We start from the raw sequence: 17908 nt of genomic DNA, 5'->3' as shown, positions 1-17908 counted from the left end.
GCAGGGCCTAGGCTCTGCTCCATGGGGATCCAGCAATGGCACCAGAGGAACGGGCAGGGATTGATCCCAGCAAGTTCCACCTGAAGAGGAGGAAGAACTTCCCAGTGCAGTGACCGAGCCCTGAGCAGATTGTCCAGAGAGGGAGTGGAGTCTCCTCACTGGGGATATTCCAGACCTGTCTGGACACAATCCCTGTGCTCTGGGATGGCCCTGCTGGAGCTGGGAGGTGGCACCAGAGGAGCCCCTGTGGTCCCTTCCAGCCTGGTCCAACCTGGGGTTCTGGGCTCAATCCTCCCATCATCAGCCTCACTCGAGGTATTGAGAACTCCTGGGACACGTCCAGGTCTCTCCAGCTTAGGAAAGAGAAGGAGAAACAGCAAATATCCACAATTCAGAGCATCACAACAACATGGAAAGACGCTATCACTGATTCAGTAAAGGGTAAAAGAAGGATTAACACACTCCACAAACACAGAACATAAAATCTCTACACAGCACTCCTATAAAAGCGATATTAAAGAAAAAAATGTTGCACTTAGGTGCAAAATGTAGGCAGAGAGGAGCCAGAGGAAGCTGCCTGAAGAACTCAGTCATATTTTGGGTGCTGTTCTTCAAATAAAACAAGCGAAGAGATGCTAAAAATCCCAGAAAATACGAAAGACCAAGGACTCAATAATGTAATTACAAAAAAGGATTCCTGCATAGAAGGGCTTTGATTCAGCACCTCATCCAAGGGGTTGCTTCACTCCCCAAATACAATTTCTGGCAGAAAAGAAAAAATAATTTCCACACACACACATTTCACAGAAAGGAAAATATGTTTCTCAAGATGCCTCTGGATCCCCCCGGCCAGTTCTTTCCCACCACAGCGAGATTTGGGGAAATCCAGGGATATCCACACCTGAAATTCCCTGGAATATTCACCCTACCCGTACCCCTTATTCCAACCATACACAGCAAGCACTGCTCATCCCCTTTCCCCGGCTCGGAAACAGCTGATACACAACCGAGATGCGTTTTCAGATATTTATCAGAATTTTAGCAAATTTGCAAACTTTATTTTCTTTTTTTTTTTTCTTTTTTTTTTTTTATTTATTTGCACTGTGGTGGCCGCCGCGCTGCCTGTTTTAAAACTTTTTTTTAATCAGGCGCTACCCAGGTCGCCCTTTTTGTGCGCCGGAGGTCACGAAAGTCCCCGCGCGCGGAGAGAGGCCCCTCAAGATGGCGATGCTGGCGGAGCGTGAGTGCCGATCCCGGCGGGAATGCCGCGGGAATGCCGCGGGAATGGGGGCGAGCCGGTGCCCCGGGAGCGGCCTCAGACCCTCCCCAGAGCCCTGCCTGAGGGGTCCGGGCCGTGCTGCCCGTCCCGATGGGTGCGGAGGGGTCCCAGGGCCGGATAAAGGGGTTCGGGGGGTTCCGGTGCTGGGGAAGCAGTTCCAGAGTTAAGGAAAGGGGAGTGCAGGGACTGGGACAGACGGGATGAGGGGTTCCTCTGTCCAGGAAATGGGGTCCCCTGTGTCAGGGGAAGGGGTGGAGAGACCCCGAGATGGCCGGGAAAGGGTGCAGGGGGCTGCCGGTGTTGAAGAACTGGGAGCTGGGAAAGGCAGGAATGGGGGTCCCCCAGGGTCTGGGAAAATGAGGGGTCTGGGAGCTGGGAGACCCAGCCGGGGAGGCAAAAGGGGCTCAGGAGGTCCCCGATGTTGAAGAACGAGGGGGTTTGGGTGTGAGAAAGGCAGGAATGGGGGTGTGGGGATCCTCGGGTCAAGGAAAGAGGGGACTGGGAGATCTGGGCTGAGGCAGAGAAGGGTTTCAAGGGTCCCTGGGGGTGAAAAACAGAGGATCTGGGGTCTGGGGAAGGCGGGAAGGGGCATCAGGAGGGACCCAGGGTGAAGGAGAAGATGGGATCTGGAGGCTGGGATGGCCAGGAAAGGGTTCCAGGGGATATTGGTGCAGGATAAGGGGGTGCAGGGGGTTCTTTGTGGGGTCTGTCATGTCCCAGGGAGGGCAGGAGCAGCAGGAATGTCCCTTGGACACCTTTGGGGACAGCTTGTGCTGTCAGTGGCTCGGGGCCATCTCTGGCCATGTGTTTGAGGGGAGACACCTCCAACCCGGGGTGTTGGGGCTGGGGACAGCCTGGGGATGTGACAGGGCCGTGTGCTGGGGCTGGGGACAGCCTGGGGATGTGACAGGGCTGTGTGCTGGGGCTGGGGACAGCCAGGGGATGTGACAGGGCCGTGTGCTGGGGCTGGGGACAGCCAGGGGATGTGACAGGGCCATGTGTTGGGGCTGGGGTCAGCCAGGGGATGTGACAGGGCCGTGTGCTGGGGCTGGGTTCGGTGCTTGGGTCATTTCTGGGAGCTGAGGTCAACCTGTGCCGATCTCCAGCTTTTGGAGACCTTCCAGAGGAGGATCTGGAGGTGGGGAAGGGTCTGGAGGGGCCACACGAGGAGTGACTGAGGGCACTGGGGTTGTTCAGCTGGAGGAGACGGAGCTCAGATCTCACTGGGGGCTGCAGTTCCTCCCAAGGGGCAGCTCCCATCTCTGCTCCCAGTGACAGGGGCAGGACCCAGGGAATGGCTGGACCTGTGTCAGGGGAATTTGGGATGATTATCAGGGAAAGGTTCTTCCCCCAGAGGGTGTCAGGCACTGGAACAGTTCCCCAGGGAATGGTGACATTCCCAAGGCTGCCAGAGCTCCAGGAGTGTTTGGACAATGCTCCCAGGGATGCCCAGGGTGGGATTTTTGGGGTCTGAATGGTCCCTTCCAGCTCAGGGTATTCCATGATTCTGTGAATTTTGTTTAAATTTCCCTCATTTTGGAAACAAAGACTTTCAGTTCTGCCTCTGAGGTGATTGAGAAGTTGGGCTCCCCTTTTCTGACAGGGCACCCTGGACTGAGAGCTCAGGGTCTGGTGAATTTGTTTGCTGGGCTGCAGGAGATATGGACAGTACAAATAACAAATGCAGTTTACTGTAGGAAATAAAGATGTGATTTGAGAAAAAACAAATCTGCATTTGCACATGGAATTTTTTAGGTATTTTCAGTGTGAACTTTGGTGTAATTTTTTCAGAATTTGTTAATTATTTTAATTGGACCTGTCAATAATAGACATATTTAGAGCGGAAGGAACCTTAAACCTCATCCAATCCCACCCCCTGCCATGGGCAGGGACACCTTTCACTATCCCAGGTTGCTCCAAGCCCTGTCCAGCCTGGCCTTGGACACTTCCAGGGATCCAGGGGCAGCCACAGCTTCTCTGGGCACCCTGTGCCAGGGCCTGCCCACCCTCCCAGGGAACAATTCCTTCCCAATATCCCATTTAATCCTGCCATCTTTCAGCTTGAAACCATTTTCCCTTGTCCTGTCCCTCCATCCCTTGTCCCCAGTCCCTCTCCAGCTCTCCTGGAGCCCCTTTAGGCCCTGCAAGGGGCTCTGAGCTCTCCCTGGATCCTTCTCTTCTCCAGGTGAGCACCCCCAGCTCTCCCAGCCTGGCTCCAGAGCCTCGTCCTTCCTGCGCCCCCAGACCATCTCTGGGCACACAGCAGGAGTTTGGATGGGAACCTTCAGATATCAAAATTAAAAACATGCTCCAGGCGTAGAATTCATCTTGAAAAAGGGATTAGTAATGGATCTTTTCCAGATCATAGAATATCTGAGTGAAGAATTTGAGTTGTCCAGCCCTGGCACAGCTGCCCAGGGAACGCTGGAGTCCCCATCCCTGCAGGGATTTAAAAGCCATGTGGATGTGGCCCTTGGGGACACGGCTCAGTGGTGGCCTTAGCAGTGCTGGGAATGGTTGGACCTGGTGATCTTGGAGGTATTTTCCAACCTCAGTGATTCTGTGATTCCTTAAAGAAATGAGGATTTTCTCCACTGGATGGTGCTGCTCTCCCAGAGTTTCATCACCACCATTTGTGGCATCATTTTTGAAGCAGCCCGGAAAATTTGTGTTAAATTTAGGAGCTGAATCTTGTACAAGGTTTCCTCTCCCACTCTAATGACATCAGTGAACAAATTTACACTTCTGATAAATTATTCACTAATTAGTGAATTTATTTTTATTTTTTTTTGGAAAGGGAAGATGATTTTATGTTTTCTGTAAATGGCATGGAGCTGGTCCTGGCTTCCTTAAATGCTTCTCTAAGGATGAAAGCAAGTTTGTTTGGAGTTTTTTGTACATTTAGCTCACCCTGTTTAAAAATCAGAGTATGTTAACCTGGCAGAAATGTGAGGATTAACTCACAGTGTGACTAGGATGTTTTCAATACTTAGATTGAAAGTGCTGGGAAAGGGAAGCACTGATTTTAAGAAATATTTGTGTCAGGTGCCCTTGTACTTTGTTACCAGCAGCCTCCTGGGAACAAAGCATCTCAGGGGGCTTTTCCACAGGGAGAGATATTCAGGAAAAGCCATAGATGCTCATTTTTGAAGCTGTGATTGAAAAGAAGAACAGCTGCTCAGCTGGGGAGCATAAGAGCTGTTGGAATCCTTGAACCAGAATATTTGAGGCTGGAGAAGATCTCCGAGATCATCCAGTCCACCACTGAGCCATGTCCCCAAGGGCCACATCCACATGGCTTTTAAATCCCTGCAGGGATGGGGAATCCAGCACTGCCCTGGGCAGCCTGTTCCAATGTCTGACCACCTTTTTCATGAAGAATTTTTTCTCTCAAGTCCAATCTAAACCTCCCCTGGCACAACTTGATGCTGTGCCCTCTCATCCTGTCCCTGTTCCCTGGGAAAAGAGCCCAACTCCCTCCTTTCAGGGAGTTGTGCAGAGCCAGAAGGTTCCCCCTGAGCCTCCTTTTCTCCAGGCTGAGCCCTGTGGTTCTCCATGGTAATCCCAGTTTGTTTGGGAGTTTGAAATCACAGACCACAGTGTTGCTTCCCCATCTTTTTTTGGCAGCACTTGGCTTGGTGGATTTGCTGCTCTCAAGGTTTCCTGGTGGGAATAATCAGAGTCCCAGGATGGTTTGGGGTGGAAGGGACATTAAAGCTCATCCCATTCCAGCCTCTGCCATGGGCAGGGAAACCTCCCACTATCCCAGGCTGCTCCAAGCCCTGTCCAGCCTGGCCTTGGACACTTCCAGGGATCCAGGGACAGCCACAACCCCTGAGGTTAATAAGTTGTTTCCTGTAGAGAAGTGAACCAGGCAAAGATTGGATTCCCTTGGGCCTTTAACCCCCTGTAAAAACTGTTCAGGGACTGTTTGGAGCTTCAAAGTTTTGGCAGTGTGTTTAAAAAAGCCTCCACCTTGAATTCTGACAGTCTTAGTTCCTTATAAATGAAACAAAACTGGGCAAAAAATGAGTCAAACATCTCTGTAATATTCAGTCCCTCTGGCCCAAATCCCAAATCTTGTCTTTTTGGGAAAGATGACTTCCTGATTACATTGAAAACACCTCGTTGGATTTGGCTTCTCCCTGCCTTTGTGTGGCCTTGGGTTAACCGGTCATTTTTGATCCAGCATTTCCCATGGTGTTTGATGAAGTTTGTGATCTTCCTGTCTCCCATTCTTTGTTTGTCTTGTTTATTTAGGTTCTCTTCCTGCCTGGGCTTAGGTGCACACTTCAAGTGACTGGTTAACTGGGCTGGCTGCTCTTCCTTGATTTCAAGGAAGCTGTTCCTGTTGGGAAAGGCAACACGTGGGTCTGGGAATCTGTAATTTCTTTAGGAATCCACATAGGACAAAGGAGCCTTGATTGTCCTTTGGATCTCTTAACTCCCACAATAATTTCTGGCAGCTTTTCAATTTCCCCGTAAACAATTTTTGAGAAATTCAAAAGCTGAAATCCCATGGGTTTGTGTTCTGTCATTCCCTTTCTCTGTTCACTTCCACTGGATTTTTTTTTGTTAGAAATATTTGTTAGAATATTAATATTTGTGGGTTCTGGTTAAAGGGAAGCCTGGAGAATTGATTTTGTCCAGAACTGGGAAAGCAGCATCATAATCTCCTCCCCTGTAGATTCCATGTTGAAGCCAGATGTAAAACAAAATTGGAATAAATATGGAATTTACACCTAAATGGTAATCCTTAAAGCCTTCCCTGAACTGCAGCCCATCCTGAGGGACAGCAACTTCCTTAGCAACCCTACTTTGGTACATCTTCCCATTAATAATTAATATTTTCACTGGGCTTTTATTGTTGTTGTTGAGTTTTTTATTTAGTGAAATTAACCCCTGAAATATGTTCAGAACCCCTGAAATAAGTTCTGGAGTGGTTTCTTTTGCAATGAAGAGCTTTGTTTGAACTGATCCAACACCAGGAGCTCTCTGGGAATGCCAGTAGAGCCTGTTTGAATTTTCCCTTCCTGCTGCAGCCCGGAGAAAGCAGAAGTGGTCCGTGGATCCACGAAACACCGCTTGGAGCAACGATGACTCCAAATTTGGCCAGAAGATGCTGGAGAAGATGGGCTGGTCCAAAGGAAAGGTAGGATCTAAAGGAGAATGGTGTAGCTGAAGGCTCTAAAACTGCCAGGGGACTCTCCTTTGATTGATCCTCTCAAATGCACAGGGAATTTGAGCAGTGAGAGATTTCTACACTTTGTTACAAAGTCTTGTTTGTGCCTCTTCTGCTTTCCAGTTTCTCTCCATTCTCTGACAACCTAAATTCCAAAATAAGAACAGGAGTTGGAGCATTAAATCAGGTTAAAGGTTTTAAGCTGCCTTTAAACCTTCAATTCTCTTCCTGCTTTTGACACTTTTTAAAGCAATTCCAGGACCTGCTTTAGTCTTTCACCTGGTTTTAAGATTTTTTTTTTCTGATCTGTTCCTTGAACCCCTAAAATGCTGTGAGCTGTGTCCCATCCCAGCTCCAGCCACGACCTGTGGATGAGAGGACTGGTTTCTGGCACTAATTAAAACCTCCAGGTCAGCACAAACTGCAGGTTTAATTCCACAGAGGTGCCTCAGCAAAGCTGAGATTTGGGGCTGCACATCAAGGTGTTCAGTGATAAGAATCCCTACAAAACCACTACCTTTAATTATTCTTCAAGATTTCCTCTTCCAGACTTTCCTTAAAAGGCATAAAATTAGGATCATTGTCAATTCTGTGAATGCCTTAAAGCCTGTTTTTGGATTTAAGTTGTTGCCTCAGTTGTCTCAGAATGTTTCCCACTCGAGATACTGGATCTTTCTTGCCAGCAGATTTACAGGAAGGATTTGTGTCTCCATTCCATTGCAAACTTGGACAAATGGAACTTTCCATTCATCAAATTAAGGGGCAGAAGCCCATCTGGGCAGTGAAACGATGCTGCTTAACACCAATCCTGTAATTGGTTGTACTGGAGTTGGGTCAGGGAAGGTTGTGTGGCCAAGTGTCCTGCTTGCTTCCATCCTTTTTGGTCAGCAGAAGTTTCAAGGCAAATTTTCCACCCCATTGACCAAATAAACTCTTCTTTGTAATAGCAACTGCCTTTTCCAAATAGGCCTCATCCCTTCAAATATTTGATATCCCAGGATGTGTCTACAGGGCTTCTCTCCACTACAGCACCACATAAATGTTTATTAATTCCAAAACATTTGACTGATGATTTGTGACAGATGAAGCAAAAAGTGGGTAAATACCAGGAACAAGGTTTTAAACCAAAAGCTTTGATTTTTAATTTTTTAGCTTTGACCACAGAGTTGAGAAAGATAACCCTGGATCTGAATATTACTTCATATTAAACAACCCCAAAGTTGTTTGCTCCAATATTTTCATCCTCTCACGAGGTCGAAGGAGTTGTGAATATTCTGCTGGCTCCAGTCTGCTTCTCCCCTGCCCCCTCCTGCTCTCCTCCCATATAAATTTGGGCTGAATTGTGTGTTCCATGTGGATCTGCCTTACTCCCATCACCCTTCCCAGTGACAGAGACATTTCTGGGGAGAGGCACGTTCTTCTTATCTAGTGTCTTGTTTGAAAACTGTAAACACTTTGGGTTTGCTTAGGAATGTCAGGTGGCTTCCTCATTAATCACCCAACTACTTCATGTTGTTGCTGTTTTAGTGTTTATAATGCTTTGCTGGAGGCTTAAGTAGTGAATTTAAAAAACTTTGTGTGTTGTATGGTAATGCCTGTAAATGAATTCAGGCAAAAACAGGCAAATTAATAGGAAGTTGTGATTTCTTGCTGTATTTCCTTGTGAACTGTCTTACCTGTGCAAAAGCTCTAATTGCTGCTGTAAAATCCTTACATTTTTACCCTCAAATCCTCCTTAGGGTCTCGGGGCTCAGGAGCAAGGAAATCCCGAACACATCAGGGTTAAGGTGAAAAACGACGTGCTGGGATTAGGAGCCACCATCAATCACGAGGTGAGCACTAGACCCAGGGCAAGGAATGGATCCCATTTCAGCAAAAAGCACAATTGTTTGAATGGAATATTAGTGAAATCTGTTGTCCCAGCTGGTGGTAGCATGCACCAAACAGGATTCTTTAGGATTTTCAAAGACTGCCCTTCTAATTTCCTTTCACTTTGGGGTGACTGTAGGAGCTGTGGTTGGTGTTACCACCTGTGGAGCTTCCCAGGGTCCCTCTTACCAACAAGGATTAAATATATGCAATTAATTTACTTCTAAGAGTCTTAATACCTGTTTTGTAAAGCTTGTGTTGGTTCTGAAGACTTCTGCCTTGTATTCATGTGGGTGATATTTACAGGACAACTGGATTGCTCATCAGGATGACTTCAACCAGCTTCTGGCTGAGCTGAATAACTGCCATGGACAGGGTGAAACAGGTAGGTTCATGCTTGGCTCAATCAGATGCTGGAAGCTCAGCAGAGTTTCCATTCTGTGTCTTAAAAAAGTTCCTGAGGCCCAGTTTGTGATGCAAATATCTTTGATGAGGTTGAGAACTCCTTCCCCAAAATCACTGGGAGCCAAAGGCTGTGTTGCCATCCATGATGATGGATTTGTGGATCTCAGTGGATCAGTTTTGCTCTCAGGACTCAAAGAAAGGCTTTTTCTTGAGGAAAGAAAACATAAAATGCTAAACCTGTTTATTTCATCCATGATCACAATATTTGGGACACTTTCCCTGCGCTGTACCTAGAGGAACATTTCTTTCTTTATAAAGCACCCAGAATCTGTCTGAAGGCTCACAACAATCACTCAGCATAGAAATATTTGCCTTCCTTCTGCTGATGAACTATCACTTGGTTTTCATGCTCCAGTGGCTTCTTAAATACCTCCTTTTCCTGTCCTTGGAGAGCTGATTTGTAGCTTTTGCTTTGGAGTTCTGCATGTCTGCTTTGAGTGTGGCATAAAGTGATTTTTGTAGCCCTGGTTTTGAGCACACAAGTGGGGAAACTTTCCCAAAAGGGCTATTTTAAAAGTCTTCTGTTTTTGAAAATCTTCTTACAAACTCACCATTTGTGAAAATTAATTTAGGAAGTGGTGGTGGGTATGAGCTTAGAGAAATAATTGGTTTATCGAGTGATTTTTCATTTCTCCTTTAATTAAATGCAGTTTAAACTCTGATTTTGCATCTGAACACCTCTCTGGAGTGTTGTTAAACCGAGGGCTCCTGCTTGGACACAGCCCTGTCCTTGTGCTGCTGGGGCAGAATTGCCAGATTAGTGAATTTAGCAACTCTTCATTCATTCATTCATTCTTAACCTTTGAGCACTGAAGGTTTTCTAGGAGAGAAAATGTAGAAAGAAGAGAAGGAAAATAATTTAGCAAGGAAGTTTTCTAATCCTGGAGAACTACGATTAAAATTCTGATTCTAATTCTAATTCTGATTCTAAAATTCTGAGCCTGATGTCTCAAAAACACTTTTTTTAACTTGCTGTGCGAGCTGTCCTTGTGAAATCATGAGGCCACCCAGGACTCGGTGCTGTCACTCAGCTCCTGGAGAAAGTAGGGAGAGCATTTCATGGGGAAATTCCAAAAGTTCCTGTCTCCCTTCAGAACAAAATCCTACCCAAGTTGCAACTTGAGCCCTGGGAAGATCAGGGAGGTGTAACTGGTGGGAAACCTGCAGACTGATGAGCAGAGAGCTGAAATGACTTGCCCAGGGCCATGGTGAGTCAGCAGAGGCAGGTTCAAGGAGCAGGACTTGGTCCTAAGCTTTGCACTCTTCCCTGGGTCACCTCATGCAAAGTGACCCTTGAAAACTCATATTTCTCCCTGTTTTCACTCAGTTCTTTAGGTCCTTTTAGAATCTGGGACACGTTTTCAGTCACTGAGAACAAATTTGGGTGCACCTTGAAAATTCCAGGTCAGAGTCACATTTTGATTTACAGAAAGGGATCGCTCTGAAACTTGTTTTTTTGGCAATTGTTGAAGCTGGCAAAACTCATCCAGAAAAAACTCTGCCTGCAGCTGTGCTGCAGGAGCAAATGTTACTTTATTGGACACCCTCCAGTTTCAAACTGCATTAAAAGTCACTGAAAAACTTCATTGTTCTTGAAGAACTGGTGCAGTTGCCAGAGCTGGATTGCAATTAGAGGTCGGAAAGGAAGGGCCCCGTGGGGGTTGATGCCAACTTTCAAATACCCTCAGTGGTATTTGTATGTAGCTTTAGTTGTCTTTTCCTGTTTGTTTGTTTTTTTTTTCCTAGCTGAGCATCCAGTGAGGGCAGGTTTAAATTAGATTAAATGTTAGGAAGAAATTCATCCACTGGTGGGGAGGCCCTGGCACAGGGTGCCCAGAGAAGCTGTGGCTGCCCCTGGATCCCTGCAAGTGTCCAAGGCCAGGCTGGATGGGGCTTGGAGCAACCTGGGATAGTGGGAGTTGGGACTCCATCATCTTTTCCCACCCAAACCATTCTATAATTCCTGGTTCTTTAGCTGGGATCCTTAGTGATGATGACTTTCCCTTTCCCATGGATAAACAGTGGGAACAACACCCTGGCTGTGCTTTGGCAGATCCACCTCGATCCCATTTGCTGCAGAAATGCCACTTCCGTGGCTTTACTGCCCCGACTAAATTCCTGTAAAAAGCACATTAATATTCCTGCAGTGCTTGCTCAGTTTGTCAGATGATTTTCCAGTCCCTGGAAGACAGGGATTTATTTCCCTGCCCACTGCAAGTGCCAGCACGTTCTGTAGTGAAATTCCTCCCTGCAGGCACGAGGCGGTGCTGCTGCCCCTTTCCCAGCAGGAATAACAGTGGAGGAGGAAAGCTCTGTGGAAACCCTTTGCTGTGTAATGCTCCTTTTGCTACCAGGAGATTGGAAACCAGGCTCAAAGTGCTGCATCGCTGTCAGGATATTTTAGTTGTGATCCTTACTTTCCCCACAGACCCTTTTTATTGAGGATTTTTTGTTAAAAACCAGATTTGCTGGTCCTTTCTCTTCCCATTAGTTTGGGAGTGGGAGAGTGGATCTCAGCCTGCTCTCCCACTGCAGGCTGAGGATTTCACTTTTAGCTCAGGCATTCATCTGGTGGCACTGCCTATCAAGCAGGGAAGTGCTGGAAATCCAGTGTCAGAAAGGTTTGGGCAGCAGAGCTTTTCCAGGGTGGGATCATATAAAAAAGGTGACTCAACTTGGCCCTCGGGGTATGGGTTGATTTCCTTACCCATCCCACTGGGAGGAAAAAAAACACCTCACCATAGTAACCTTCTGTGGAGTTACAGAGCAGAGACTCCTGTGGTGCCTCTTTTCAGTACTAACAAGGCAGTAATTAACTGTTCAACAGGTGAATTCTCTCTTTTTGGCAATGTTTTGTGAAATAGCAGGCTCTGTGGCTGCAAGGAGAACATTTGTACCCCCAAAATAACCTGGCACAGCACAGGAACGTGATCTCTGCGCTGTTAAATAGTGAGGTTAATCCTTCACGTGGCTTTAACCTGCTCACAGCCTCCCAAAGTACTCCTGAGTGACTCTGGGAGTGAGCCAGCCCCAGAGACCATTCCCAGAGGACAGTTTAAATGCAGTCCCTCTTCTGGAAGCCTGGAAAATGAGATAATGGAGATGTGGCATTTTGTTGTAGCTGGCCTCAGGGACAGAAAAGCTTTGTCACCATTTAGTTTCCTTACACAGATGTATCAGCTTATGTCCAAATAAAGCTATTTTGTGTAGGGTTAGAAATTAAAATCTTGTGGTGGTGGGGGTTTTCCCTCGTTTTTGTTTCTGCTCAATCAGTATTTCCTACTATTTCTTACATCTTTCTCAGACTTTTGTGCTGGAGATACTCTATGAAAAACAGCACTATTATTATTTTCTTACCACAGAGATGGATTTACCTTTGACCTGGAGTACCTATATCTGGCTTTTCAAATTAAATTTGATTGGAAATGGGAAAGAAAGGGGATGGGGCAAAAAAAAACAAAAAAACAAGCACTGACATATTTCAGACAAAACTTAGAATGCTTCCTTCAGTAATACTTAATGATATATTGTTGACTGGATCTTGAGAGAGAAAATGAATTACACTGATTTTTGAATTTTGTGCTTAAGTATCTCTGACAGAGTTGGACCCTGCTTGCTTGGGGTTTGTTTTTTTAGAATCCTCAGTGAAAAAGAAGAAAAAGACATTCAGCCTCGAAGAAAAATCCAAATCTTCCAAGAACCGTGTCCATTATATGAAGTTTGCCAAAGGTAAGAAGAGTTTTGTTGTTTCATAAGCCCTGGCCAAGATTAGAACAAGCCCTGCTCAAGGTGATCTATTGCCTTGTGGAGTCTAAATTTGGCAAGTAAAACCTGGGTTTAGAAACACCCCCTGCAGCAACTTGCTTAAAGCTCTAATGTTCTGTTCCTCTTTATTTTGGGCAATTTTGGATGACCTTAGGCTGCTGATGTTGGGAATGAAACAATTCCTTAGTGAAGGAGATGAGTAAAGGAGCAGCGAATATTCGGGGTGTGGGCAGGGATGGGAGCAGGAGGCAGGGGTGAGATGGGAGTGACTTGGGCATCTGCGTGGCTCTAACCCTGCAATCCCCAGTAACCCCTGCTCAGAGATCATGTGGATGAGATCAGGGATCAGATTAAACCTGCATGGAGGAAGAGGAAAACCCTCTTACATCCACCAGGTACTTTATGGGATAAATTAGGGCAGCCAGAAAAACTCTGATCAAGAACTTGTGGAGTTTAGTAATTCCTTTCTTTCTTAGAGTGATGACATTATTTCAGTTATTATTTCAAGGGCCAGGTTCTGGCCCTTGACAGTTGTTCAGTCCTTTCCCTTTTGCTGTGTTCTCTGTTCACACAGTGTGTGCCCGTTTCAGGGCATGGATAGGATCAGTTTCCACTAATGGCTGATTTATTAAACTGAAAGCTCTGTGTAATGTTTTCTGACAGCAAATGCCTCTGCTAAAACAGAGCTAATTGATATCTGAGTGGAGGCCAGATTTTCATATCAGGGTTTGGGATTTTTGGTGAAATAACTCGACCTTGAAGTCCAAGCTGTTAACATGAGCCTGCCACTTTATGACATTAAACAATTAAATTGGTTCAGGGCTCACAAGTACAGAGGCCATGGCCTGTTTGAGCAAAGAGGATTTATTTTGATTTGGATTTAACCTTTTACTAAATATAGAGGAAAAAAGAAGTGTCTTTTGAGCATGTAAAATACAGCTCAAGCCTTTCATATTTGCAATATTCCTGATTTGTTTGGTCACGTTTCCACAAGGCAGCCCCTCATTTGCTTGCACCCTCTGTGGCCTGACACAGGGAAATTGTCCTTTTTCAGGGAAAGAGGAAAAGTTATTTGAGAAAGGCTCGTGTTGTCGTGGCCCTTGTTGTTGAAGTCCAGTCCTGCTTCCTTTCAGACTAAACAAGACAAGCTCACACAAAAGCGGGAGAAGGGAACAGCGACGGCACCAAACGCGGCTTCCGCTCCCGGGGCTGGTTTGGAGCCTCGCTGCTGGAGGAACAGCCACCCCTGGATCTGGGAAATACACCCCAACCTCAGATTAAAACACTGATTTCAGCTGCTTTCCTAGCAGCTGCTCCCCTGTGATGCTGCAGGAGACTGGGGTTGCTGGTTTTCTGTTGGAGGAACAATGGGGGATACATCCAGGGGCAGGCACAGAGAGGGAGCATCGCCCAAAGACGAGAGCAGGAGGATTTTAGGTTTCACATTCCCTGCCTTGGCCAAGAGAAAGCTGAAAACAACCCCAGTCTCTTCCAGCTTGTTTGGACAAGGCCATTTAGAGGCAGTGCAGTGAGGCAGCAGGAAAGTGAGGAACACTTGCTCCTCTAGGCTGATGTGTCTCTTTACCCTTTGGGTGCAGTTAAGGATCCCAGGAAAAAGAAGTAGTCAGATTTGGGGATTTTTTTATTTATTTTTTTGGGAGGGGTTTTTTTGGCCATTACAAGATTCATTTTGAAGTCACTGATTTTGGAATCAGAAAATCAGTGAGATTTGAGACCCCAGCAGAGTCTTAACAAGTTGACCTGTGTGGGTAAATTTTGTTCCTTTAACTTTTGCTGACCTTTTCCAAAAGAATTTTCTGATGGAAGCAGTGGACAACTCAACAACTCCTGCTCTGTGGAATTGGCTAAACCTGTGCTTGTAACTCTGAATATCACATCACACCCTCCTGCTTCCCCTCCTTGCTCCATGTCTGATATCCAGCTCACCACACAACAATCAGATGGGAATAATGGCCCTCCTGGAAATCTTTGCTTCACCCTTGAAATGGTTTTGTGTTGGAATAACCCAGTGTGTGGCACAGGTGGAGGTTTTGCTTTTCAGAAGCAACATCAGAAATCGGAGAAAAGTCCCCACTGAGTAAAAATGGATTTTTTTTTCATTGTGTGGAGGAGCTGTAACTCCCTAATTCTGTCAGAAATGGGGAATCCTCATGAGAATCCAAAGATCCTAATGCATACACACATTTCCTCTTGTGTACCTTCATTTAATGGCTTTAGCATAGAACCCCAGCATAGTTTGGGTTTGAAGGGACCTTAAAGTTCATCTCATTCCAGCCCCCTGGCATGGCAGGGACACCTTCCACTATCCCAGGTTGCTCCAAGCCCCTTCCAACCTGGACTTCCTGAATTTTGTTTATTTCCAAGAGCAATTCCTCTCTGTCTGTGGCTCACACTGTTACCAAAATGCATCCTCAGATGTGAAGGTTTTGGGGTTTTTGCCTCTCTTTACCCCTTCCAGGTAAGGATCTCTCATCACGCACTGAGCAGGACCTGTCTTGCATTTTTGGGAGAAGACAGAAGAGTGCCAAGACCCAGGTAAACAAGAACCTTCTCCTTTCTCTTGTTTCCTTGTTTATTATCCCTTATAACAAAATACCCAAATGTCTTCTGCCAATGTGTTTTTTCTACTTGAAGTGCTTGAACTGTGAGGAAATAAGAGTAGATATAATCCCTGTTTTTGTGGATTATCGTGACATAATTCTTTGGAGATAGGGAACTCCGGTATTTTAATTTTTTGGTAGGAAATGTGCATCACAAAGAAGAATTTTGCTTGACCTGAAAGGTCAAAGGTTGGTTGCTCTCAGAGGTCTTTTTCCAACCTAAATGATTCTGTGAAAGATCCATGAATATCCAAAATATAATTGGACTTTCAGTAGCAAAACTGGGAAATCTCCACAAATTGCCCATGTTTTCATAAAAAAAATAGTAAAGGCTGAGCAGCTGCCAAAGATTCAGAGGTGGCTTGAAAAGTGATAAATATTTGATGAGAAGACCTTTACCCTGACTTTGTGTAATGGCATCCAGGTTTGGACCAGCTTTTATTTTATTTATGTGTTCATTAGCATTTTGAACTTGCAAAGCACAGGCCAGCTCTATCAGTGGATAAAATAACTGTGGACCAACATATCCAGAAAAATTCTTTAGACAAATCAACATCTGTAAAAGCACAAATTAATGTATTGAAGGAATTGCCCTGTTGGTTCCAAGTTGTTGGAAATCTCTGGTTTAAAGGGAAAGATGGTGCTTGAAATGGAGTGGAAATTTCTGGAATACCCTGTAGTGTTTCACACCTTGCTCCTTGTGCTCTCAGAAGTTGTTGTGGAACTTCACTGCGGGTCGCTGGGAGCTGAAATAGGGATTTGGGAATTTCCAATCTGTGAGAGCTGCTGGAGCTCTCACATCCTATGGGTAAACTTGTACCAGGGAGCCCTGTTGGTTCTGATCACCTAAATCTGCCCTGGATCTTCTCCTTGGCTCCCTGCTGTCAGATCAGTAGGAAGCAGGAGAAACTGGGATTTAAGGCAGCTGGGGTTGAGGGAGCAGATTTTGCCCACTCATGAGTTGTCTCAAGTAGCTGGTGCTGTTTTCTCTCTATGTTCTCCATCTTTTGAACTTCAGAGTTGGAAAGTCGGCTTCTTCTGGGACTTTTTCCTGCAGAACATTTGCTCTTTTGTGGATAAACACTGCAGATCACATGGATTTTATGAAGGGTGTCTAAGTTTGTGCATGTTGCTGCCAGTCCCTTGACAGATGCAATAGTTGGCTGATGGCTACTGTGCAGATTTCCTGAAATGGTTCAAGCTTCTGGCAGAAAAGTCACAGACTGTTCCCTCCTAAGCACCCAAATTTCCACATGCAAATCCAGGCAGGAGGGAACAGAATTTGGAGCTGCATTGTTGTTTTCTGGCTGCTGCTGAGCAGCCACAAGGGGAGGAAGCCAGAGGCAGCACAATTGCTTCCCCCAGCTCCCCCTTCTCCTTCTCTTCATGGATCAGAGATCTGTGGAGTTTGCACAGAACAGAAGTGCAGTGCTTGGGCCCTCCAGCTCTGAGCAGTTTCATTGCACCCATGAACTCTTATGATCCCTTCCCATCAAGTTCCAGAGCCTGGTCCTTAAGGTGGCACAAAGGGAAGTGCCCTGTGAGGATTTGTGGGAATTCTCTGTGTTTGCCTTCTGGTTTGAAACCCCTGAGCTCTGGGCATTTCCCTGCTGTGGCACAGAGCTCACTGCAGGAGCAGGAAGGTGCTGCCATTCTCCTGTAACTGAGTTGTTCCTGGGTGGAGATGGGGTAGGAAGGGCCCTACAGGCCCAGCAGAGCCCTGGGTTTGCCTGCAAGTTGTGGTAGGCTCCAGTTCCCTTCAAATTCCAGCTCCAACAACCCTGGGCTGGTTTCCCACAGGATAAGGACTTCCATAGGAGCCAGAACTGCTCCTATCCATGAATCTGACTGCAGGTTCCCAGCTGTGGGTGCAATGGAGATGACACATGGAAGTACCCCTGCTGATCCTGGAAAAGCTGGAGCAGTGGCTCACAGGAATCTCATGGATTTAAAAAGACCAAGTGCTGGTGCTGCATCTGCATCAGGGCAACCCCCTGGATCAATCCAGGCTGGGGATGAAGGGATGGAGCAGCCCTGGGAGAAGGACTTTGGGGTGCTGGTGGGTGAGAGCTGGACATGACCCAGCCCAGAAACCCCTGGAGCTGCTGGAGAGAGTCCAGAGGACGCACCAGGATGAGCAGAGGGATGGAGCAGCTCTGCTGGGAGGAAAGGCTGAGGGAATTGGGATTGTTCAGCCTAGGGAAGAGAAGCTTTGGGGTGACCTCATTGTGGCTTCCCAGTACCTGAAAGGAGCTACAAGAAAGATGGAGAGAGGCCATTTACAAGGACCTGGAGGGGCAGGACACAGAGAATGGCTTCAAACTTAGAGAAGACAGAGTTAGATGGGATATTGGGGATATCCCCTCCCTGGGAGGGTGGGGAGGCCCTGGCACAGGTTTCCCAGAGAAGCTGTGGCTGCCCCTGGATCCCTGGAAGTGTCCAAGGCCAGGTTGGATAGGGCTTGGAGCAACCTGGGATGGTGTAAGGTGTCCCTGTCCATGGCAAAGGGTAGATCTGGATGATCTCTTAAGGTCCCTTCCAACCCAACCCATTCCATGATTTTCTAGCTTGATGTCCTGCCTCTGAGGCTCTTTCTCAGGTATCATCTCCCTCCTCTGCTCTCAGAGATGCAGTTTGAGAAGCATTCAGCACACATTTGATGTGCACTGAACAATCCCAACATTACACTCTTGATCTTTTTTAGAAAGATCATTAATTCTTAATTCT

The 17908-nt window shown here is 46.5% G+C and overlaps 1 protein-coding gene across 1 annotated transcript in view; it reads left to right on the top strand.

The window, feature by feature from the left end:
- The first annotated feature begins 1206 nt into the window (after positions 1-1206).
- PINX1 (PIN2 (TERF1) interacting telomerase inhibitor 1) overlaps positions 1207-17908 on the top strand; it is a 61332-nt gene continuing 44630 nt past the window's right edge. The window contains exons 1-6 of the mRNA XM_058836131.1: positions 1207-1240; positions 6322-6431; positions 8201-8293; positions 8637-8715; positions 12432-12524; positions 15040-15116. Of these exons, the coding sequence (XP_058692114.1) occupies positions 1222-1240; positions 6322-6431; positions 8201-8293; positions 8637-8715; positions 12432-12524; positions 15040-15116 (471 nt within the window). The 5' untranslated portion in view covers positions 1207-1221. The remainder of the gene's footprint in view (positions 1241-6321; positions 6432-8200; positions 8294-8636; positions 8716-12431; positions 12525-15039; positions 15117-17908) is intronic.

This window comes from Poecile atricapillus, chromosome 3, assembly GCF_030490865.1.
Source record: "Poecile atricapillus isolate bPoeAtr1 chromosome 3, bPoeAtr1.hap1, whole genome shotgun sequence".
Taxonomy (NCBI): domain Eukaryota; kingdom Metazoa; phylum Chordata; class Aves; order Passeriformes; family Paridae; genus Poecile; species Poecile atricapillus.
This window is presented reverse-complemented; position numbering and strand designations above follow the sequence as displayed.